The sequence below is a fragment of the Aethalodelphis obliquidens genome, unplaced genomic scaffold (genome assembly GCF_003676395.1).
Source record: "Aethalodelphis obliquidens isolate GAN/ISIS:26980383/991018 unplaced genomic scaffold, ASM367639v1 scaffold28, whole genome shotgun sequence".
NCBI lineage: Eukaryota > Metazoa > Chordata > Mammalia > Artiodactyla > Delphinidae > Aethalodelphis > Aethalodelphis obliquidens.
Window position 1 is genome coordinate 13,296,874 of NW_020837972.1, and position 25,273 is coordinate 13,322,146.

Consider the following 25,273-nt stretch of genomic DNA (forward strand, 5'->3'; position numbering starts at 1 on the left):
ACCTCTATCTAGTTCCAGAACATTTTCATCACCTCAAAATAAGACCCATGCCCAGGGACTTCCCTGGTGGCACAGTGGTTAAGAATCCGCCTGCCAGTGCAGGGGACATGGGTTCAAACCCTGGTCCAGGAAGATCCCACATGCCACGGAGCAACTAAGCCTGTGCGCCACAACAACTGAGTCTACGCTCTAGAGCCTGCGAGCCACAACTACTGAAGCCTGTGCACCTGGAGCCCTTGCTCTGCAGCAAGAGAAGCCACTGCAACGAGAAGCCCGCACATCACAATGAAGAGTAGCCCCCACTCGCTGCAATTAGAGAAAGCCCGCGCACAGCAACGAAGATCCAACGCAGCCAAAAAAACAAACAAAAAAACCATGCCCAGTAAGCAGAAGTTCCCTTTCCCTACTCCTCCCAGCCATGGTGACCACCAGTCTGCCTTCTGTGTCTATGGATTTACCTATCCTGGATATTTCATAAGTGGAGTCACAAAATCCTTGCCGTTTTGTGTCTCGCTTCTTTCACTTATCCCAATGTTTTCAAGGTGCATCTACATTATAGCGTGTATCAGCACTTCATTCCTTTTTGGGGCTGAATAATATTCTATTGTGTGTTTATACTAGGCTGCTGTGCAACCAATCTCCAGAACTTTTTCATCTTCCAAAACTGAAACTCTATACTCATTAAACAACAACTCCCCATTCCCTCCTTCCCACCCAGTTCCTGGCAACACTATTTTCTGTGTCTGTGAATTTGACCACTTTAGATATCTCATATAAGTGGAATCATACAGTATTTGTCCTTTTGTTTCTGGTTTATTCCACTTAGTGTAATGTCCTCAAGATACATTCATGTTGTAGCTTGCGTCAGCATTTCCTTTATAAAGCTAAATAATATTCCATTGTATGTATACACCACATTTTGTCTATTCATTCATCTGTCAACAGACACTGGGTTGCTTCCACCTCTTGGCTATTGTGAATAATGCTGCTGTAGACATGACTTGCAAATATCCCTTTGAGACTCTGCTTTCAATTCCTTTGGATCTACATGCCAAAAGTGAGATTGCTAAGTCATGTGGTAATTCTATTTTTAATTTTTTGAAGAACTAGAATTTGCTTGTTTTAAAAATTAATTTTCTGCCTAACTCTTTCCTAAAAATATTTTATGCAGAAGATACCAGTGGGAATTTAAAGGGTGTTTTTAAATGCTTTGAAATTCTCGTAGAGTAAAAGCAAAAACCTCAGTATAAAAAAAAAAAAAAAATCTAACAAGCGGAATCCTGGAAACCAGTTGAAGATCAATTTCCAGAAAAATGTCTCAGTTCATCTGCTTGGCCAAGAGCCAGAGCCTGGGCCCCTGGAGTCACACTTCCAGGTGACTGGCATGGTCTTGACAACAGTTTCTGAACTTAAGCTGTGGCCACACGTGGGAGATTTATCTTTGTCCAGGCCTCCCTCACGAAACACTTTCTCTAGCAGAAGCACAAGAGTAAAACTGGAATGAAGCCATTCCACTGAATAACCACATCAATGAATTTCCTGCCCTCACTCAACAAACAAAGCAGCCTGTGGTTTCACAGGCTCATTCATTTGAGTCTATCCACAGCAGCCCTACAAAAGCTCCTCACCGAGACAAACACACACAGACAATTTACAGTCCAGAAAGGCAAGTGTACACAGTAGATGTGTGTCAATGAATACAACATTGCTTTTCTTTGTTTTTAAAAATTGCTTTTCCCACCTCCTTTAAGACATCGACAGCGCTCTGAGTAAGCGGTGAATAGTGAGCATCTACTAAATGCCAGGAGCCCCTAAAGGCCCCCAGGGCTGAGTCTTTACCTGGATTTTTTTTGGCACTTCTTGGTTTCTGGGTAAAAACAAGGCTTTCTGGAGGCATTTGCAGGTGTGCCTGGCTCCTCCGCTCTGGTTGGCAGAAGCTCTCCTGGGTGCCCAGCCCTGCCCGACTCTGCCGAGACATGTCCCCACAGACCAGACAGATTCTCCTTTCAGCTGGATGCCAGCCTTTGGTAAGTCCCTGAGCCTTTCTGAACTTCGGTTTCCTCAACTGTCCAGTGAAGGGGTAAATGAGAATCAGTCTCAACATCTAACAGCAAATGCACGATCAAATAATTCACGACGTCATCGTAACTGGCAGTTGTTTTAAAAAAACCATTTTTTGAAACGTATAACATCAGAAAATGTTCAACATAGACTACTAAGTGAGATCTGTGTTCTTACGTGGATCAGATAGTCTACATATATTGTTGAAATCATGAATATAAAACTGTGGAGATAGAAAGGAACATTGAAAAACAAATGAGAGTGTAAACACCGCCGCCCCACCCCCATTGGCCGAAACAAAACGAAAACCATGAGAGAGTAAACCTGTTGATCACTAGGTGTCCTTTTGCTTTAAAAATCGGTCAGTCACAGAGACTCTGCCCGATTTGGAATATGGTATCCCAAACTTAAAATGTAAATGATGTTTGGCCCACTTCTATGATTTTATTCTCAGGAGAAAACAAACAACAAGTAAACAAGTGCATGAAGGTACATGTAAAAGAATATATATTGCAGAGGTGTTTCTAGAGCATAATAGTGAGGTCATCTGAAATGTTCCCATATGGAGGATTTCGTTTGCAAACAAGCAACAATCCATACAATAGAATCCTGTACAACCATTAAGAATGTTGCTGTAGTAATTTATTTATAGACATAAGTGAAGAAAGGCAAATTATACAACAGCATGTATGTATAATTTGACCCAGTTCATACTGAATCCGAACTATCATATATGCATATTCACATTTATATACATAGAAGGTAGTCTGAAAGGAAATACTGCAGGATGTTCATTGCTTTTAGGTGGTTGGATTGCTAATTAATTAATTTTATGTTTGCGTGTTTGTATTTATGAATAAAGTTTTATATAATGAACATGTAAAAATAGTAATAGCTTCCCATTAGGAGGTGCCAGGCTGTGTATGAAGCACATCACCTGTGTTTCATTTAATCCTCACCACGATCATTTCAGGGGTATTGATAAACCCAGTTTAGAGAGGGGGAAACTGAGGCTTAGCAAACATAAGTCATATTCTGTATAACTTTCTTATTGTTGTTGTAAAAAATTACCAGAAACGTAGTGGCTTACGACAACACGAATTTGTTATCTTACGGTTCTGGAGGTCAGAAGTCTGAAGTGGGTCTCACTGGGCTAAAATCAAGGTGTCAGCAGGGTCACATTCATTCAGGAACCTCTAGGGGAGAATCTGGTTCCTGGCCTTTTCCAGCTTCTGGAGGTTGCCTGCACTGCTTGGCTCCTGGCCCCTTCCTCCACCTGCAGACCCAGCCATGGTTGGGTAAGTCTTTCCCACATGGCATCCTTCTTGTTCTGACAATCCTGCCTTCTTCCCCATTTAAGGACCTTTGTGATTACACTGGGTCCACCCAGATAATTGAGGGTAATCTCCCAGTATTCAGGTCGGCTGATTAACAACCTTAATTCCATCTGGTATCATAATTCCCGTTAGTCACGTAACAGAATATATTCACAGACTCTGGGAATTAGGATGTGGACATCTTTGAGACGCCATTCTTCTGCCTGCCCTCCTTGCCCAAGGTTTCATAAGGTACCAGGTGATGGATTAGGAAGTGAATGTATTCTGACTTCCATTCCTGTGCCCTTAGATTATGCTATGTGTCTGATTACTTGTATATTGAAGACATTTTAAAACTTTTTATAGGTTAAAAAAAAAAAAAGGACATTCCCTTCCTTGTCCCTTATGCTTATTCAGCCTTTTTGCTATGTCATCCATCTGCCCCTACCTAAATCTCCCATTCTAGTGAAACCAGTCTGTCCACTGGTCCAAGCCCAGCACCCACACACTCCAAGCTTGCTTCCACTTCAGGTGGTCCTCATACTGTCTCTTACACTTGGGAGCATCACTCTTGGTCATCTGAGAAGCTGATGACAAGATGGGATTCAATGTGCAAGGTATTTACTAGGAGAGATGGCTGTGAGAGAAAATGGGGAGAGAATCTGAGCCTGAGTGTGGAAGCCAGGGAAGGAAGCAACCTAGCCTGAGGTGTAGTTGCAAAGAAACAGGCAAGCCAGTGCTGACCACGTAGGAGCCCTGAGCCTCCCAGCTCTGCGTTAATAACCCTGCCAAGCTCGGTCATGGGCTGGGGGCAGCCTGCCAAAGCGTGGTCTTGGCCTCAAAGCAGATAACAGCACCTGGGGCCCTGACCAACTTCTCTCCCTGCAGTTGGAGATGTGTGGGCTGCATTTTCACGGCTGCCATGAGGGGTTTTCATGGTGATTTCCTGCATAAACCTTCACCAGGGGAAAGCTTTCTGGAGTCAAAGACCATGATTGCCTCACCTATTCCCAGCACTCCCAGCTAGAGCATGCTTAAGGACTTTGTGTCTGGCCTAGGGGGGAAGGTGGGCTTTCATCTGCTTTGTCACTCTACCTCTCCAAGCCTCAGTTTATTTAACTATGAAATGGGTTAATAGCAGTCCCTCCCACATTGGGTTGGTGTGAGGATGAAATGAAACGCTGAGCATCAAGGCCTTCAGTCAGGGCCTGGCACGTGGGAGTGATAATGGTCAGGAAATGGAAGTTGTCTTCACTGGAGCACTCTGACCTGCACACAGTAGGTGCTTAGTAAATGTTAATTGTTGTCATTGGGGCATACATACAGTGGGTGCTTGGTAAATGTTACAGTTGTCCTTGGAATGCGTGGACCTATAGGGGGCATGCATTTGGTAATGCGAGCAGTCCTTATGGGAGCAGGCTGACCTGAACACAGTAGGCGCCCAGTAAATACGGTTTGGCCGGTTCCAACCATAGTTTTAATGGATGTGGTTCCAGTTCCCTCTCCTCAGTGGAGAGAGCAGCCCAGGCTAATAGAGACAGAGGAAGGCATGGCAAGATCCAGGGGGTCTCTCCCCGTCACTCCATGAACCTCCAGAACCTTATCCATAAGCACAGTTAAGCACTTTGCAGCTAGCAGGCACTCCATAAAGTCATTCGCACCTCTTAAATAGCCAGTGAGCATCTGTGTTTAGTCCCAGAGCTAGCTCAAAGCAAATTTCTTTTTTTATGTTTTTAATTTTATTTATTTATTTTTGGCTGTGTGGGGTCTTCGTTGCTGCGCACAGGCTTTCTAGTTGCAGCAAGTGGGGGCTACTCTTCGTTGCAGTACGCAGGCTTCTCGTTGCGGAGCAGGGGCTCTAGGTGCCCGGGCTTCAGTAGTTGCGGCACGCGGGCTTAGTTGCTCTGCGGCATGTGGTATCTTCCCGGACCAGGGATCGAACCCATGTTCTCTGCACTGGCAGGTGGATTCTTTACCACCGTGCCACCAGGGAAGTCCTCAAAGCAAAATTATTTATTTATTTACTTATTTACTCGCGGCTTGTGGGATCTTAGTTCCCCAAACAGGGATTGAACTTGGACCCTTGGCAGTCAAAGTGCGGAGTCCTAACCACTGGACCAGCAGGGAATTCCTTCAAAGCAAATTTTAAAAAGTCTCCTTCTGAGACTTTTCTATGAAGGTGCAACTATCTCACCAGACCAAAGAGTTGTTTTCTTTTTTAACACATGGCTGTGGGATGGCATCTATCATCTCATGAGCATTTGATGAGAGCTGTTTAAACAGTGAGAGGAAAGGTGCTCTGATTTTTCCAGCTGCCGCTAATTAAGGAGGTGCTGTTGATAATGGATTTGCAGGTGCAGAGGTCTATCTTTTCTGAATGTGATATTTTATTAGAAAGCAAAGCTTTAGTGATCTGAACCTGAAACCAACCAGATGGTCTTTTTAAAAAATTCACTTATTTTCATATAATAATAATGATAATGATAATATCATGTACTAAGTGTGTCAGGCACTATTTTAAGTGCTGGGGATAAGACCAGTGACTAAGAGGGATAACCCTCATGGAGTGTATATTCCAGTGGGCAGTAGTGTGTTTCAGATGATAAACTCATAATCCCAAATGCTCTGAATGTTAAGAAAGAGAAAAGACAAATTGAATGTGGATGCAGAGATGAGGGCATTTCCCAGTCTTGATGAGTGGGAGAAGGTGGAAGTGATGTTTAAGATGAGTAAAGGTGAACTTGGACAAGAATACAGTGAGGGGTGGGGAGAAGGGGAATGAGGGAAAAGTGTTCCAAGAAGAGGGAACAGCATGTGCAAAGGCCCAGAGGTAGAAAGACAATTTGGAAATGAAACAAATTCAGTGTTTGGAGAGAAGAATGCAAGGAGGTAGACACAGGGAAGTAGAAGAAGTCTACAGGACACTTTTAAGAGTCTGGACTTCATCCTGAGGCAATTGGGGGAGGGGCACAGAGGGTTTTAGGGAAGGCAGGGTGAGGTGTGGACCTACCTGATTTGTATCTGAGAAAGATCACATTTTGTAATTTTTTATTTGTTGAATGTCATTTGATGAATGCCTCTCTCCACTGCTAGACTATATACTCCACGAGGGCAGGGACTATTTCTCTTTTGGTTACAAGTTTCTCAAAATGCATTTATAGAACAATTGATGGAAAGAACCAACAATCATATTAGTGTTTCATGTTGAAGGCATTACTTCTGGTTTGGACTTAAGTAGACAGTTAACTAGCTATGATTCATCCCTTTAAAGTACATATTCTTTGACCTACCTAATCCCTAATAAAATTCTCTTGAAACTATCCATCAAGTGTACACACACACACACACACACACACACATATTCATTTCAGTGATATCTGTAAAATGAAAAAACAACAAAATAGCATAAATGTCCAAAATCAGGACGTTTGTTGAACAAATTGTGGTGCATCTAGAGTAGACTAGCCCATTAAAATAATGAAGATCCATTTTCATATGGATATTCTATAATGGTAGAGTAAATGCAATTTTTTGGGTGAATAAACAGAACAAAATATTTATAATCATAATTTTTTTAAAATTTATTTTACTTATTTATTTATTTTTGGCTGCATTGGGTCTTCATTGCTGTGCACGGGCTTTCTCTAGTTGTGGCAAGTGGGGGCTACTCTTTGTTGTGGTGTGCAGGCTTCTTATTGCAGTGGCTTCTCTTGTTGTGGAGCACAGGCTGTAGGCTCACAGGCTTCAGTAGTTGTGGCACGTGGGCTCAGTAGTTGTGGCATGTGGGCTCAGTAGTTGTGGCTCACAGGCTCTAGAGTGCAGGCTCAGTAGTTGTGGCGCATGGGCTTAGTTGCTCCACGGCATGTAGGATCTTCCCGGACCAGGGACTGAACCTGTGTCTCCTGCACTGGCAGGCGGATTCTTAACCACTGCACCACCAGGGAAGTCCCCTATAGTCATAGTTTTAAAATTGGAAAAATATACCCCAAATTGTTGCCAATGTTTATGTTCAAGTAGTGGAATAGAAGCTATTCGTATTTACTTCTTTGGATTTTTTAATATGAATTTTCTACAATGAATTGTATTATTTCCTAATAGGAAATAAAAACAACAGACAACTTTTTATTCCCTGGGGGGTAGCTATCAATGTCAAAAGCTCTCCTAAGGTCAAATTAGATAAGGAGTATTAAATAGTGCCCATCATATTTAGAAAAAGAAAGCATTTGGTGGCTACAATGAGAGCAGTTTTGAGACAGAGCCACTTGTCAACAAAGTAGGAATAGTAACTATGGTTTGTCGACCGAAAAAAAAAAAAAAGCACAAGAGTTGGAAGTTGAGTTTTATTCTGTGTCTTACTGAGGACTACAGCCTGGGAGACAGCCTCTCAAATAGCTCCGAGGAACTGCTTCGAAGAGGAAGAGGGAGAGGCCAGTATATATATGATTTTGGCTAAGGGGTACATGCAATCAAGCATACATGTTGGTAGAAGACTGATGCTAGTCATTAGGAGCAGATATCTCAGTTCATGATTTTAGTGCTTTTTAAGTATGGAAAGATGCAAGAATCTGGATTCATTTAAAAATTCTCCTAGAATATATCTAAGATCTAAGGATTTTGCCTTTTTTTTCTCAAGGCACACAGTGCATCATCCTGTTCTTGTCCTGAATGCCTTTCAGGGTGTGTTGTAGGTCAGGGACTGCAGTGGCTGACTTCATCCTTTTAAAACTGGATGGTCAGCAACATTCCTTGTTTTGCAAGTTTAAAAAAAAAAATTCTCAAAAAAAAAATTTCCCAAGAACATTGTCTAGAGCAAGTGGGGATAGGGAGATCAAATATATGTGCAAATATATTTACCCGTTGAGAACAACGCTCAAAAGTTCCCCCAGGCCCTCTCCTGGCCGTTACGGAAACCAGTGAGCATGCGCGAAAATACCAGGAGGCGGGGCAATGAGGTTGTTTTAAGAAGTGCAAGAGAAAAGCAAGACCATACCATTTCTGCATTTAGAAAGTAGAGCAAAGAATCATGCAAAAAGGTTAAAAAAATTAATGGTAGCTCAATTGCAGTTCTTGAAACAACAGTCTTGCAAGCCCAGCCACAGTTCTTGGGAACTCCGCCAGCAGCAGGCGGCACATTCCCCCTCCGCAAAAAGAAAGACCAAAGCTGCTGCATTGACCCGGGAGCGCTACAGGACCCGCGCTACTGGGTTCGGCCAATCAGAGAGCAGCGTGGGGCCCGTCCTCGCCGGTGACTGGAGAAGCGGGGCAGGGCGGGGCGGTGGCTCTGGCGCATGCGCTCCCTGGCCGTAGTGCCTGCGTTGCCTCGGTACAGCTTGTAGGCTGCTGGGAGGCTGGGCAGTTACCCTGCGTGAGTCCTCTCGCAGCTTTCCTTGCTGTCCGACCCTCTCGGTTTCGCAATGCCGGTGGACCTCAGCAAGTGGTCCGGGCCTTTGAGCCTGCAGGAAGTGGACGAGAGGCCGCAGCATCCGCTGCAGGTCAAATACGGCGGTGCGGAGGTTGACGAGCTGGGCAAAGTGCTGACACCCACCCAGGTACCCAAGGGCGGCGGGGGTGCAGCTACTGGAGGCTCAGAGTCTCTCAGGTCGGAGGGGCGGGGACCCAGTGGAGGTGGGGAGGGACGTTCCGGCCTCCGTGCGCCGGATCAACCGAGGGAAGGGGGTCGCGGTGCCCAAGCCGCAGGCCTTCTGACCGCCCCCTCCCCCCACCCAGCCCTGGGAACCCGGCACGTGGCAGGCGGGGCTCGGCTTCGGAAGAAATTGATCCGTTTTCCCGGGACTTCGAGGCGCCGGCAGTGGCATAGGCCTCGAAACGGCCCAGATCGCTGCGCAGGGGAGGGGAGGGCGCCGTTCCCTGGAGGGAGTGGGGAGTGGCCGCCCACACGTCCCCAGAGCCTCCCCTCGGTGCTCAGGAATTTAGGCCTCAATTTGGGAAGTAAAAGCCCCACCCGAGGGCATATGACGCATTATGTAAGCAGTGAGCAGCGGTGAGCAGCAATGCCCAGAGATTCTTCCCAGTAGCGTGAAGCCGCCCCAAAGGTAAATGCGTTCTGCAGCTGGAAGGCTCGAGGGTAAACGGCCTTGTTTTACTGTTTGGCTTCTGAGCGCCCACGGCTGAGGCCTAACCAGGTCCTGGCTGCTGCAAGTGGGGAAACTAGGTGCCCGACGCCGTGGCGAGTTTTTGGTTCCGAACCTCTGGAGCAACAGTGCGAATAAACAGTTCCCAGATGGTTTATTGGTTTAGACGTTTACAGAGTTTATTGTTTTGGGTGTTTAAAGTGCCCATCTCGCAGCCTCTCTTTCCAGACTCACTGTCCACGTCTGCCCACCTTGGTTTTCTCATTTTCTCTGCTCTTTTAAATATCTCGTTAATTCAGATTTCACTTTAGCAGGCCCCAGGTAACGTGGTCACCAATCTAGAGATCCTGTCATTCCAGGTAATGTAAGGTTGCAGTCAGCACGAGCGTTGAAATCCTGACCCATCGTCTTTCTAAGTCTACTAGCCCCATATTGTTGTTGGGACTAAAATAAATAATGTATATTAAATGTCACATTCTCGCTCTTAATAGAGTCGATATACTTGAGCTTTAATTAATAATTTACTGTGCTTGACCTTTAAGGAATCTGAGGTCAAAGAAAGTATTGGTTTCTTCAACATTTCTGACTTAAACTCCAAATCTGTTCCTTCCTACAGGTTAAGAACCGGCCCACCAGCATTGCGTGGGATGGCCTCGATCCAGGTAAACTGTATACCTTGGTCTTGACAGACCCGGATGCTCCCAGCAGGAAGGACCCCAAATACAGGCAAGTTGGGGAAAGATGGGAAACAGCAAGTCATCCACATGTGACCCAGTGCTTCTTGCACTGTGTAAGTCCCTTACTGGACATGCTGTGGTGGCAGAAATAGACCCGATTTGGGGTGTTCACGTCCATGCTTAAGCCTGAGTGTGCATTTTCCTCCCTTTCACTCCCTAGAACAAAAGTCTAGAATCTATAGCCGAGAGCTAGATCTGCCCGAGACCTTTTTTTGTACAGCCCCATGAGCTGAGAATGACTTTAACATTTTTAAATGAATGGGGGAAAAAAATTGAAGAACAATAATACTTTGTGACATGTGGAGATTACATGAAATTCAGATTTTGGTGTCCCTAAACAAAGTTTTGTTGGAACCCAGCCACGATAATTTATTGATGTCCTGTCTGTGGCTGCTTTCAGGCTACAGCTGCAGAGTTGAGTAGTTGTGATAGAGACAGTGTGTTGCACAAAGCCTAAAACATTTACTGTCTGGCCCTTCACAGAAGTGTGCTGACCCCTGCCCTAGAGAGTCGGAAGGAGGGAGGGAGTGGCTGGGTCCTCTCTGCTGGCATGTAAGGTTTGCTCTGGCCGAGAAGGTGGGGCCATCTGTCTTGTCTGTCACCGCATCCTGGTGTGGAGCACGTGCGTGCTGCACATTTGCTGGCTGCGCCCATGCGTGCATAATAACTTCCTGCGGTGCTGATGGTCCTCTGTTCCTCCATGTAGGGAATGGCACCATTTCCTGGTGGTCAACATGAAGGGCAACGACATCAGCAGTGGCACAGTCCTCTCTGATTATGTTGGCTCTGGGCCTCCCAAGGGCACAGGTCAGTAAAGGCTGCTTTTGGAGGGAGATGGGCGGGGACATCAGGATTGGCCTAAAGTGCTACAAAATTTTAGTCTGGTTCTTAGAGTTTCATTTTTATTTATGAGAGCCCTTACCCTAGTGGAGACTTTAGGCAACTCGGTTCCCCTCTAAGGCAACTGCCTGTCAGGGACGCTCAGACCTGCTGTAGTGTCAGGTGGCTAGAGCCTTGGGTACCAGTTAGATGGATGTTCTTTTAGCGCTGCCTCTCAGCTGTCAGGCCTTTAGCAAGCAGGGAAGTTGGTGAAGAGATACCAAGGAAGCAATGTTGCAGAATGCTGAGAACAACTTCCCAGGGGAGCTACACGTGGATTAAACAGTTAAATCAGCTAAATTCCATATTCAGCCTTTGCCCTGTGGGTTGAGTTTCTAGTTCCCATGAAAGGTCTCAGAAATGGTCATAGTTTCCAAATTAATTATAAAAAATTGGCTTTTTTGTCATTTCGTCTTTCTATCGAAAATCTAGTGTGGTATCTTGAAAAGATTTGGTTACTAAGGACTGTATTGAAGATACACACACATAATGTATTGCCTTAGGTTATGTATTATATATGTAAGGAGAGAGAAAGAGAATACTGTATTGAACCTCTCCAAGGTGGGTAAGTGCTGCCTAGGCTAACAGTGGGAGATGCACTGTTATTGCCTGTCATGCATTACAGGTGTTTCCATTTCCTGAAGCAAGGGAAGTGGAGCACGGCAGAACACTTGCTCTTGTACACGTTGTCCAGCCATGAGTTACTCTGAAGAGGTATAAGGCCCCCGACAAGGGACCTTGTGTTTTATCTTTAGGCCCAGAAACTTCAGATGGCTCCAGGCCCTCTCATGCATTCATAAGAGGATGGGAGAGGGACAGCTTTCCCAGGTATCTCTTAAGTTTTCTGGGGCAGTTATAAAACTGCATTAGGCAGTTTAATTATGGAAGATACACCCATGAGAATAAAGCAGTTCTCTCAAACAGGAGCTGTGTTCTCATTAACAAAAAGAGCTTCAGTAACTCACTTTTTTCTTTTTCGTATTTGTTTAGTCAGGTATAAGTTACGTATAATAAAACACACAGATCAGAAGGGTTTAGTCAGTGAACATTGACCAATGCACACATCCGTGTGAGCACCATGGAAAACAGGATGTAGGATAGTTTTGTCACCCCAGAAAGTTCTTAAGGCATCTTTTAAGTTAAATTACCCCAGAGCTAATTATTTTCTGACTCCTTTCTATGGATTACTCTTGCTGTTGTTGTATTCTTATAAATGGTGTCATGCAGTATGCATTTGTTTTCGGTGACTGGTCTCTTGGACTCAAGGTAGTAGCTTTTTCCTTTTCATTGCCAAGTGGTATTCCATTGTGCGAATATACCACAGTTTGTGTAGCCATTCCCTGGACATTTGGGTTGTGTTTCCAGTGTTTGGATATTATGAATAAAGCTGTTGTTTACACTCTTGTCCTTTTCTGGGCATGTTTCCATTTCCCTTGGGTAAATACTTAGGAGTAGAATTGTTGGGTCATAGAAATCCAGAATGGTTGAAAATTTCTACACTCTAATCAGCAGTATAGGAAAGTTTCAGTAGCTCCATATAAGTTCCATGCCATATGCAGATCCATACCAAGACTCATCCACGTGGTAGCATGGGGCAGGATTTCCTTCTTTTTTCAAGGCTGAATAATATTCCATCATACGTATATACTATATTTTGTTTATCCATTCGTTCATCAATGGACATTTGGGGTGCTTTCTTCTCTGGGCTATTGTGAATAAAGCTGCAGTGGACTTAGGTCCCTCTCATAAATGGGGTGGTCTGGGTCCCTCCAAGTTGGTGCATTCCCCGAAAATGGGTGATGTCTCCCTCTCACATGCCTAGCTGTGTGTACATCTTCCCTCCCGCCTCTCCCTCCAGGCCTTCACCGCTACGTCTGGCTGGTTTACGAGCAGGACAGGCCACTGAAGTGTGATGAGCCCATTCTCAGCAACCGATCTGGAGACCACCGTGGCAAATTCAAGGTGGCGAATTTCCGCAAAAAGTACGAGCTCGGGGCTCCGGTGGCCGGCACGTGTTACCAGGCCGAATGGGATGACTATGTGCCCAAACTGTACGAGCAGCTGTCTGGGAAGTAGAGGAAAGCCAGGAGATGGACACGGTCCCAGAGTTCCCAAGCAGTGTTTCAGTTTAGTGATGCATGTAGATTTCTCCCCTTCCCCCTGCCTGGGCCCTGAGCGGGCAGATTTAGGTTTAGGGTGACTTTTCCTTCTGCCTGTCCTCTGTAATTCTAGGGGGTTTACGTTTTGATCAAGTTTGAACTCCGTTTTGGTGGGGGATATTTTGGTACTAGGATGGGGTCATCAAAATGTTAATATAAGAATAACAACCCAGACTTAGAAGAAAAAAATTCTGGTAAAAAGACCAGGTCTGCAGTATTAGAACAGAGCATCAAAGAATCTTTAAGGGAGGCTGAAAAAAAGAAAAGGTTGATTGCCTCTGCCTTTGTGAGCCCGAGCCCAGGATTGTCTGTGACGGCATCTTCTGGCATGTGTTTTCACAGCCCTGTCTCTCACGAAGACAACCAGGGGCCCAGGGGCCGGCACGTCCGCTAGCCCCCCCCGTGATACATTTCAGGCTGGTTATTGGGTGTCAGTGTCCTGCTCTGGCTCCTTTAAAGAGCAATACTGAAAAAAGCAGTAGGGAGAGAGTTGCTGTTAAAGCTTGGCCGCAATAGGGAGAGAGTTGCTGTTAAAGCTTGGCCATCTAGATGAGCTGCAGGGCTGAGTGAGAGGTCATCAGAAATCCGAAAGTCTGTGCCTGTTAAATTGATCACTCTTCGCTGTAAGAAAAGCCGGTCTGGAGTTGCTGAATGTTGTGTTAATTCTGCTATTTGCTTATAGTTGAATAAAAATAAAAACATTGCGTAGTTGAATCCGGCCTCCAGATATTTTGCCCTTTTGGGTGTGGGATTTCATAAATGTGGGACGTCAAGAGACAACCTCTAAGGGTGAGTAGCCCCTTTCCCTGATCAGCATTGACAATTGGGACGTGATTCAGGAACCATACAGAGGGCTCGTCCTTGTACATGTGCCATTAAACTACAGCAGGAGCAACCATTAAAACTGGAGCTTAAAAAAAAAATCACAAAACTTTAGGCTAAGACTTCTTGCCTGAAAATCACCTTTGCTTTTTGTAAGTGATCTTTCCCACCTGAGAGTGAAGCTGGTTGGAAACCTTCCCCCTTGGTAGTTCTGTATAGAAACCATAACAATGACTAAGAAATAGCCCACACCTCTCATTGTTCTGATTGTGATCCATATAGAATCAGTACCAAAAAAGGGAGGGGAAGGGGAGCCAGAGGGAGATTACTTTGATACCATTTGATGTACCAAAAGAAGGGAAAGGCATCTGAAGGTCTGTTTCACTGACCTGGTCTGTGATGGAGAGGCATCCTGGTCAGGCCTGGCAGGTGTAAGCAGGGCTGGGCCTTTCCCCACCTTTTGCTGCAGTTACTTTCTTCTCTGAAAAAACTGTTGGAAACGTTGCCTCGTATAATCTCTGGGGGCGAGTAAGGTAGAGAATAATTTTTTTTAACTTTGGGGTTTTAAAATTCAACTTTAAAATAATATTTTGTAAAACAAAAGTTATAAAGAGAACAACTACCCTGTCGACCTTAAAAATAAATGTGAGAATTAAGACATGCACATGGTTAAGACAAGGCAAACGGTACAGGAAGAAAATGCCTTCCACCCTCCAGCCTCCTCCATTGCAGTTGGTGGCTTCTTGTGTTTTCTTTCAGAAGCAAATATAAAGATTCGTATCAGCATATGTCTACACATTTATCCTTTAAAAATTATAGTCTTGCTATGCATACTGGTATACGTTGTTCTGCACTGTTTCCCCCCAACTAATGTACCTTCATGTCATATATATTCAGATTACAGGTCACCACAGTTCATGTTATTTTGAACAAATAATCTATTTTATAGATGTTCCATAATTAACTAGTCTAGTCCCCTGCTGTGGTTAGATTATTTCTGGTTATTTGCTATTATAAAGAGTGCTTCAGCAAACATTTTTCTATGTGTATAAAACTCTTTTGCGAGTAATTTAGTGGGGTAGATTCCTAGCATTGACAGCAGGTCAAAGGGTATATACATTTTCAGTTTTGATACTGACAAATCACCCTCCAAAAAGATCACACTGATTTTATTCATGTCAGTGGTATATGTAAGCACCTGCTTTTCCATCCTCTTACCAGTCTTCTCAAACTTTAAACATTTGGACAATTTGATATTTATGTATATTTAAAATAGTTTATTCTTTTTCTCTAAACTCCTGTTTTCCTTGAGACTTTTAATCTGCTAACCACAGTATTTTTTTAGTCACAGAGTCTAAAGATTAATGAGGAATTTTAGTAATCTATTAGTTTCCTTGTTTAAAACAGGTACAGAAGTTCAGCCACCCAACCAAAAAGGTGAAGTGTATACACAGGAAGTTCACATAAAAAGATATATTAATAACCTTAGAAGCAAGGGGATACCCTGTTTCACCTAGTAAATTGGAAGGAGACCAGAACTTGCCCAAGGACTCCCAGCTAGGAAGTGGATGATTCTGGTTCTGAATGTAGCTCTGGCCTCAGAGCCCAGCTCATAACCACCACACCCACTTGCACACAAATTCCCTTTGAGGCTCAGCCTCCTCATGTGAAAAAAAATGGGTGAGGGGGAATCATTAATCTGCCTTATTTAGCTCACAGGGTTGTTGGAGAACCACAAAATGATCTTTTGTTGAGATTAAGTGAATTAATACACATAAATGATTAACTTGACCTGACTGACCTACAGGAACCATGTCTACAAATGGCCCTGCTTTCCTCAAGGCTATACGTTTACCAAAAGTGTAGGGTTTAGAATGATGAGACACAGGAGGCTGTTCTGTATCACGGTGTAACTTTAGCAGCCCTGCCAGAGCCCAGCATTTCTAACAAGTCTGGACTCTTGGGAACTGCTCATCATTCTGACTTCATGGCAGAAAATATATCAAACATGGCAATTACTCAGGAGGCCCTGAATTAATCCCTGATTAACACAGACGCTAAGACCAGATCTCAGAAACACAGGATTGGTATCTCTTTAATATTTAAATGTGATGGTACTGTCGTAAATCCTCATCTGGGTCAGGGAGCAAAGGGCCTCTGTTCTTAAACTGGTGCAAAGTCAAACAGCCTCAGTGTCCACTTAAAACCTTTCAGCACTTTGCAGCTGCTCTGGGAGGGAGATCAGATCCTTAAATGGCCTATAAGGCTCCATATGACCTGACCCCCATTTTCCTCTCTAGCTTCCTGCGGTTGTCTTCTCGTTAAACTCCAAACTTGCTGGCTGCCTCTCAGTCCCTTGACAAGGCGGACTGCTTCCAGATTTGGTCCTTTACAAGTGGTGCCTGGAACCTTATTCCACTTTCTTTGACAATATACCATTCGCCCTTTAGGTATCCCTTAACTGACCTTCAGGGAATCCTTCCCTGACTAGGTAAGATTCTCCTACACCATTCTGTTGAAACATTAAAACTAATTTTAAAATATGTATATGTGTATAATTTTTAATTTGATGTTTATCTCCTCTATTAGCCTGGACCCTTTATAAAGGCAAGGACAACCAGTGTCCTGCTCAATATCTCCAGCACCGGACGTATGTCCAGCATATAACGAAGTCTCAGTGACCATCAGTTGAATGAATAATCGTAAGGGGCTGTCAAGTTTAGGGAGCATGGACTTCTTTATATCCATTTACCATGCCGTAAAAGTTCCTTCTCCCCTTTCCCAAATGTATACTTCTACAAAAATTCACAAACAACTGAGTTTTTTTGTTTTGTTTTCTATTTTTTGGCTGAACCCCACGGCATGCGGGATCCTAGTTCCATGACCAGGGATCGAACCCACACCCCCTACATTGGGAACATGGAGTCCTAACCACTGTACCGCCAGGGAAGTTCCCACATACAACTGAGTTTTTACAGAGCTCTCTAAAGCTCATTCATCAATTCCCTAATTCTGATGACCATAAATATCAGAAAGCTAACCTCCTTCTTAGTCTGGTGTCCCTTCCACTCAGGAATTTATATCTTAGATTTTTAATTTCTTACCCTACTCTTATCTCCGATCCCTGGCCTAATTGTACCTTTTCCTTGAAGAAACTCAAATGGACTAAAAAATTTACAATCGTCTTAAGATCACATTTCTGAAAGTACTGTTAGGGCCATCTCTGGGATTCTACCTTGATAAGCTCCCTGCTTAACCTGTGAACAAGTAGAATATTTTTTCAACTTTATTGGAATATAATCGAAGTACATTATGTTGCACATATTTAAGCATATAATTTGATGTTTTACATATGTATATACCAAGAAACCATCACCCAAATCAAGATGAAACAATTCCATACCTCCAAAAGCTTCCTTACATCTCTGTATTTCATCCCTCCTTCTAACCCTATCACAAGTTAACTACTGATCTGTCACTATAGTTTGCATTTTCTAGAATTTTACAGAAGTGGAATCATATAGTACATACTCCTTTTTTCTTGCTTGGCTTTTGAGATTCATCCATGTTGTTGCATGTAGCAACAGTTCATTTTTATTGCTGAGTATTATCCATTGTATACAATTTGTCCATTCAACTGATGATGGACATTTGAGGGTTTTCTAGTTATTTTTGCTATGACAAAGCTGCTATGAATACATGTATAGGTTTCTATGTCAACCTAGAAATTTTCATTTCTTGTGTGGAAACCTAGAAGTGGGATTGCTGGATTGTATGTTAAGTGTGTTTAACTTTCTAAGAAACTGCTGAACTGTCTTCAGAAGTAGGTGTGCCATTTTACTTTGAGTTTCATTTGCTCCACATACTCAACAAAACTTGTATTTTTTTTTTAACATTTTAATGGATGTATAGTGTTATCTCATTGTGGTTTTAGTTTGCATTTCCCTGATGACTTTTGATGTTGAGCATCTTTCCATTGTGCTTATTGGTCATTTGTATGTCATCTTTTGGAAAGTGTTCACATCTTTTGCTCACTTTCTTACTGCGTTTATCTTCATACGAATGAGTTGTTAAGAGTCTTATATATACCCTGATACAAATCTTTGTCTGATAAATGTGTTGTGGATATACTCCTGGTCAGCTTGTGGCTTGCCTTTTTGACTTAATGGTGTCTTTTGAAGAGCAAACAATTTTTATTTTGATAAAAGTAAAAAAAAAATCTTTTATGGTTCCTACTTTTTCTAAGAAACTTTTGCCTAGTCCAAGCTCACAAAGATTTTCTCATTTTCTTCTAGAAGTTTTATAATTTTAGATTCTTTACTTGAGTCTACCATCCATTTTGAATTAATTTTTGTGGACAGTGAGATAAGGGTCAGTGTTCAATGTTCCCCACATGGATGTCCAGTTGATCCAGTACCATTTGTTGAAAAGATTTTCCTCTCTTCATTGAATTGTCTTAGCTCATTTATTAAAAAAAACCCAAAAAACAAAAGCACTTGACCAAATGTATTCATCTATTTCTGAACTGTCTGTATTGTCCCGTTGTTCTATGTCTATCTTTTTGCCAATACCAAAGTGCCCTGATTACTGTAGCTTTATAGCAGGTCTTGAAATCAAGCAGACTAAGTCCTTAAATTTTGTTCACCTTTTTAAAATTTGCTGTGGTTATTCTATGTTGTTTGTATTAACATAAACATTTTAGGATCAGTTTGTCCATCTCTACAAGAAGTCTTGCTGGAATTTTTATTGGGATTGCACTGAATCTATAGATTAATTTGGGGAGAATAGACATCTTAACAATATTAAGTCTTCCTACCCATGTGCATAGTATATATTTTTAAAATGTATTTAGGTTCTTTTAAATTTCTTTCAGCAACTTCTTGTGGTTTTTGTTTTTTCCTGGTGTAGAGATCTTAGAACTCTTTTAGATTTCTTTCTAGGTACTTTCTGGCATGTAAATGTAACAACTGTGAATGCAGTTTTTTAAACTTCATTTTCCCACTGAGTGCTTCTAGTATAAAATAATAGTTGATTTTGTATATTAACCTTGGATCCTGTGAACTTGCTAAATTCATTTATTAGCTCTAGTAGTTTTGTAGATTCTTTGTAAACAGATATATCATCTGCAAACAGGGACAATTTTACTTCTTTTCTAATCTTTTATTTCCTTTTCTTGCCTTATTTAATGGGTAGGCCCTCCAGAATAATGATAAATACAAGTGGTGAAAGTGGGTATTTTTGCCTTGATTTTGATCTCAGGTGGAAACATTTCAGTCTTTCACTATTAAGTATAAAATTAGCTATAGGTGTTTGTAGATGCCCTTTTCAGTTTGAGGATATCTCCTACTATTCCTAGTTTGCTGGGAGGTATGTTTGTTTGTATGTTTTAAATATGAGTGGATGTTGAATTTTTGTCAAATGCTTTTTCTGCATCTATTGAAATGATTATACGGGCTTCCCACTTATTCTTTTAATATGTTGACTACATTTTCAAACGTCAAACCAACTTTGTATTTTTGAGATAAACCTTACTTGTTCATTGTGTACTACTGATCTTCTAAAATATTGCTAGATTTGATTTACTAAATTGTGTTAAGCAATTTGTGTCCATACTCATGAGGGTTAGTCATCTATAATTTTCTTTTTTTGTAAAGTCTTCATCAGGTTTTGATATTACACATATACATAAAACAAGTTGGGTAGTGATCCTCCCTTCTTTATGTTTTGCAAAGGTTTGTGTTATTTCTTCCTTGAATGTTGGTAGACTTTAACAGTGAAACTGTCTGGAATTGGAGTTTTTTGTTTGGGAAATTTTTTATATGACAAATTCAAAATTTTTAAATAGATATAGGACTATGCAGTTTCTCTCCTTATGTCAATTTTGGTTAAATTGTATTTTTCAAGAAGTAAATCTATTTCATCTAGGTTGTCAAATTTGTTGCCATAAAGCTACTCATAATTTTTTCTCATTATCCTTTTATTGTCTGTAGGATCTGTGGTGATAATCCCCCTTTCACTCTTTTTTTATTTTTTGGTACGTGGGCCTCTCACTGTTGTGGCCTCTCCCGTTGCGGAGCACAGGCTCCAGACGCGCAGGCTCAGCGGCCATGGCTCACGGGCCTAGCCGCTCCGCGGCACGTGGGATCTTCCCGGAGCGAGGCACGAACCCGTGTCCCCTGCATCGGCAGGCGGGACTCTCAACCACTGCGCCACCAGGGAAGCCCATAGAAATTTGTCAATTTTGTTGCTCTTTTCAAAGAATAAGCTTTTGGCTTGGGTAGTTTATCTTCTATTTAGTTGATTTATGCTCTTTAGTATTTCTTTCTTCTTTCTTTTTTTTTTATAAGGGTGGAGTGAAGTGGTAGTAGAGAGGAAGGGATGGTGTTTTCTTATTTTTAAAATTTTTATTTATTTTTGGCTGTGTTGGGTCTTCGTTTCTGTGCCAGGGTTTTCTCTAGTTGCGGCAAGCGGGGGCCCCTCTTCATCGCGGTGCGTGGGCCTCTCACTATCGCGGCCTCTCTTGTTGTGGAGCACAGGCTCCAGACGCGCAGGCTCAGTAGTTGTGGCTCACGGGCCTAGTTGCTCCATGGCATGTGGGATCTTCCCAGACCAGGGCTCGAACCCGTGTCCCCTGCATTGGCAGGCAGATTCTCAACCACTGCGCCACGAGGGAAGCCCAGTACTTCTTTCTTTATACATACTTTGGGTTTGCTATGCTCAACTTTTTCTAGTTTCTTAAAGTGGAACTTTAGTTCGTTGATTTCTAATATAAGCATTTAAAGCTTAAGTTTCCAAGGACTGCTTTATCTGCATCTCACAATTTGATGTATTTGTCATTCAGTTCAAAATATTTTCTATTTTCATATGTGATTTCATTTTGGCCTATGGCTTATTTTGAAGTGTGTTAATTTCTAGATATTTTTTTCTTAGATATTTTGTTGTAATTAATTTTTAAAGAATTCTTTTCGGTCAGAGAGTATTTTATATGGCCCAGCATATGGTCTAACTTGGTGAACATAATGTATATTTGAAAAGAATGTGTATTCTGGCTTGTGGATGTTTTATAAATGTCAGTTAAATCAAGGTGGTTGATAGTGTTGTTCAGATCTGTGTCTTTTCTTATTTTTGTGTCTGTAGTATCAATTGCTGAGAGAGGGGAGTTAACATTCTCCTACTATAATTTTGTTGTCTATTTCTCTATTTAATATTATGTTTTCTTGATAAATGATTCCTTTTCTCATTATTAGTGTCTTTTATCTTAGATAATACTCTTTGTCTTGAAGTCCATTTTAGTTGATATTCAAATAGCACTTCACGGACTTCCCTGGTGGTCCAGTGGTAAAGAATTCACCTTCCAATGCAGGGGACCTGGGTTCAATCCCTGGTTGGCGAACTAAGATCCCACATGCCGATGGGCAACAAAGCCTGCATGCCACAACTACTTGCGCGCCTCAGTGAGAGAGCCCATGTGCCACAAAACAGAGCCCATGTGCTCTGGAGCCTGCGCACCACAACTACAGAGCCCATGTGCCCTGGAGCCCATGCGCCACAACTAGAGAGAAGCCCGCACGCAATGAAGACCTGACATAGCCAAATAAATAAATAAATAAAATAGCACTCCAGCGTTCTTATACTTTACTATTTGCATGGTACTTTTTCCATCCATTTACAGTCAGCCCTCCATTTCTGTGGGTTCTGCATATGCAGATTCAACCAACTGCAGGTTGAAAATACTTTAAAGAAAATTCCATAAAGTTCCAAGAAGCAAAACTCGAATTTGCCATGTGCTGATAACTTGAATTTGCCATGTGCTGATATCAGCATTTACATTGTATTAGGTATTAGAAGTGATCTAGAAATGATTCAAAGTATATGGATAGGGACAAAGTGAGAGAGCAGCACTGACATATATACACTACCAAATGTAAAACAGATAACTAGTGGGAAGCAGCCGCATAGCACAGGGAGATCAACTCGGTGCTTTGTGACCACCTAGAGGGGTGGGATAGGGAGGGTGGGAGGGAGATGCAAGAGGGAGGAGATATGGGGATATATGTATATATGTGGCCGATTCACTTTGTTGTGCAGCGGAGACTGGCACAGCATTGTGGGGCAATTATACTCCAATAAAGATGTTAAAAAGTATATGGGTAGATGTGTGGTTGTATGCCAATACTACACTATTTTATGTAAGGGACTTGAGCATTCATGGGTTTCAGTATCTACAGGGGTCCTGGAACCAACGCCTTGTAGATACCGAGGGATGACTGTACTTTCAACTTATGTGTCTTTATATTTAGTCTGTCTCTCATAGGCAGTGTATAGTCCTTTTTTTATCCACTCTGTAAATATTTAATGTAATTATTGATATGGTGGGATTTAGGTCTACCATTTTGTTTTCTGTTTGTCCCTCTTTTTCTTTGTATCTCTGTTCTCCCTTTACTGCCTTCTTTTGGATTATTTGAATATTTTAATTCATGACCTAGATTTTTGGCTATTACTTCTTTGCATTTTCTTTTTGGCAAGTTGTTCTAGGAGTTAAAAATATACATAACTAATTTTTCATGGTCTGCTTAAAATAAGAATTATATCATTTCATGTAAAATGCAGAAGCATGGCAACCATATGGGTCCTTTAATTCCCAACCTTTAAGTTATAATTGTCATATGGATTGTATTTACATACAGTGAAACCTTCCCCAGACAATATTTATTGCTTTCAACAAAATATATATATATATATATGTATATGTATATATTTCAATGTATTTTAAAGACTATAAGAGGGAAAACTTTTTAATATTTATCTAGATATTTACCATTTGTTGCTCTTCCTTCATTCCCAGAGATCCAAGTTTCCTTCAAGTATCATTTCCCTTCAGTATGAGGAACTTCCTTTAGCATTTCTTGTACATTAGGTCTGGTGGCAATGAATTCTCTTAATTTTTCTTCATCTGAGAATGGTTTTATTTTGCCTTCATTCCTCTGTCTAGGTTGCTTCTCCACAATCCACCTGCTTTTATTTCTCAGTATCCTCAGATAGTCGCTTTTGCATTTTTGTCTACTTTTTAGTTGTAATCAGCAGGAAAAGCACACAGCTATGCCAAACTAGAACAACAAAACATTTTTTTTATGTTTTATCATTTCTATGGCAAAATTTATTGCTAAATTAAAATCAGAGAGGTATACCGAATTCTTACATGGGCACGTTTCCAGTTGCCCAGGAATACTTTTTTCAATATTTAATCAAATATTTACAGTCAGTGGTAAATTCAGTAAGTAAATTTTTGCTGTTAATTAGACATCACTGGTAAGTATTCTCTGATATTCCCTATGACTGTAATTGTTTCAGTTCCTTTAAACTCCTGGTCGCACCCAGCATTTGCATTGTAATGGCTTGTCTTTGCCCACTGTTGATTAAATTAGTCCACTGCTTATTTACTTCTTTCAGTGGAGATTTAAACCATGAGTTTCAGCAGAGTAGTGACCCTATCCATCTTACTTACTACTACATCCCCAGACACAGTAGATGCTCAATAAATATTTCCTGAATGAATTAGCTGAATGTATGCCGCTCCTCGCACTTCTGACCCCCCTTACTCTTTCCTTTTTCCTTTATCTATAGCACTTATTACCATGTAAGATCATTTAAAATTATAATTATTATGTGTTACCATTTTCCTCCTACCTCTAATGTAAGCTCCATTAGGGTGAGGATCTTTACCTGTTTGAGATACACTGACAGAGCTTAAGCATCTGGCATTGTACCTGACATATAAAGTACGCAGTAAATATTCATTGAATGAATAGTTGCAAATAAAAGGTAAGCAGCCATTATAATATTTATGACAAACCTATAACAATTCTTTTAACTCAGGGGAGTTTTGTATATGCTGGAATAATACCAGAAAATGGCTCTCTGCTCCCGTCCCAGTACTTCTTTTATACCTGTTCTCTTGCTACTATTCTGGTTCCTGTCTATTCTCACTGCCTCAGGTACTAGGAGGAGTTGGAAGACTTAGTCTGTACCAGGTGTTAGGAGCACAAACCCACATTCCTTCTGATAACTCTACCTTGGACACATCACTGACAAACTTGTGGAGAGGGAACTTTTATAAAGATCAGCACCTATAATCTCACAAACGTAAGGTCTTTACACAAGCTAGCTAGACAGTTTTCACTACAGACAGAAGTGGATGAAATAAACTACAAGAAGTTTTTCTTACTGATGATTTAATGTCCTTTTGAGTGGCAGTGTGACTATTCTTAGGTGTGTGGGTTCAGAAATTGGACAGGTCTCGATTCAGACTCCGCTCCATTTACCCTGGTCTGAGCTTATTTCCTCATCTACAAAATGCTTAGTGTAGAGTTCTATCACATGGTAAGCATAATGCAATAAAGGTTATCTATTTTTCATGGATAATTATGAGTCCTTTCCAGCCCTTTCCAATATTACTTTCTGATGTACCTAATATGGAAACTTTAACGACCTAAGCTGCTCAGAAAACTGGGTGTTCACTATTAAAGCCTTTACGGTTGGGGTTAGCCCATGTTAATAATCATTTTGTGAGTTCTGGAGTACACCTCTCTGGGTTAGTCTATCACAGTGAACATGACTCCTCACATTTGTCTGTGATGACTGAATATCCTGTAGAATTCAACTGTGATCTTCAAGTCATCATGCTAGAGATCAATTTTCAATGACTAGGACTCAGAACCCTAAGAGAATGAGATCTTACTGAGATTGTCTTGACCCCAAAACCGTTTCCTAGAAGTTACAGATTTTACTACCTCATTGTCATGTACATAAATTTATTCTAATAAAACCTGACAATGAGGGGTGGGAGAATCTACTATTACAGTAGAATCATTTCAAATATTTGGTTATAATGTCTTCTTCATAGCCTGCTTTTCTTTAAGGTGCCTCACTTCTCTCAGCAATACATGGTCCTAGGACTGGCACATTGTGGGTGCACGTGTGTGTGTGTGTGTGTGTGTGTGTGTGTGTGCACGTGTGTGTGTGCACTTGCACCCATGTGCCACCTTCTATTCTTAAGTGTAAAAAGGTGCAGTTGACCACTTCAGACAGTGCAACCCCATCTTCAGCCCTGCAGAAGAACTTGGAAGATGCAGCTTTACCTGAAAATCTTGAATGGTTCTTCTTGAGGGGCCATGGAGAACAGCTTCTGGAGGGCAGCTCTCCCTCTG

General features: G+C 41.8%; 1 protein-coding gene and 1 long non-coding RNA gene across 2 annotated transcripts in view; one reads left to right on the forward strand and one right to left on the reverse strand.

Annotated features, from left to right (window-relative positions):
* The window catches only part of LOC113629859 (uncharacterized), a 36,008-nt gene extending 10,966 nt beyond the window's left edge, over positions 1 to 25,042 (reverse strand). The window contains exons 1-2 of the long non-coding RNA XR_003436720.1: positions 22,885 to 25,042; positions 14,456 to 14,584 (exon numbers count right to left, since the gene is read on the reverse strand). This is a non-coding gene — a long non-coding RNA (uncharacterized LOC113629859). The remainder of the gene's footprint in view (positions 1 to 14,455; positions 14,585 to 22,884) is intronic.
* On the forward strand, positions 8,693 to 13,958 carry PEBP1 (phosphatidylethanolamine binding protein 1). Its single transcript, XM_027124720.1, has 4 exons — positions 8,693 to 8,926; positions 10,086 to 10,195; positions 10,913 to 11,013; positions 12,944 to 13,958. The coding sequence occupies exons 1-4, from the start codon at positions 8,792 to 8,794 to the stop codon at positions 13,159 to 13,161; spliced, it is 564 nt and encodes a 187-aa protein (XP_026980521.1). The 5' UTR covers positions 8,693 to 8,791; the 3' UTR covers positions 13,162 to 13,958.
* Positions 25,043 to 25,273: the final 231 nt, after the last annotated feature.

Excerpts from the sequence above, each read along its gene's own strand:
- PEBP1 (XM_027124720.1), top strand. The coding sequence starts at position 8,792 with ATGCCGGTGGACCTCAGCAAGTGGTCCGGGCCTTTGAGCCTGCAGGAA. Across the intron at positions 8,927-10,085 it reads AAGTGCTGACACCCACCCAG|GTTAAGAACCGGCCCACCAG; the intron begins GTACCCAAGGGC and ends TCCTTCCTACAG. Across the intron at positions 11,014-12,943 it reads TGGGCCTCCCAAGGGCACAG|GCCTTCACCGCTACGTCTGG; the intron begins GTCAGTAAAGGC and ends CTCTCCCTCCAG.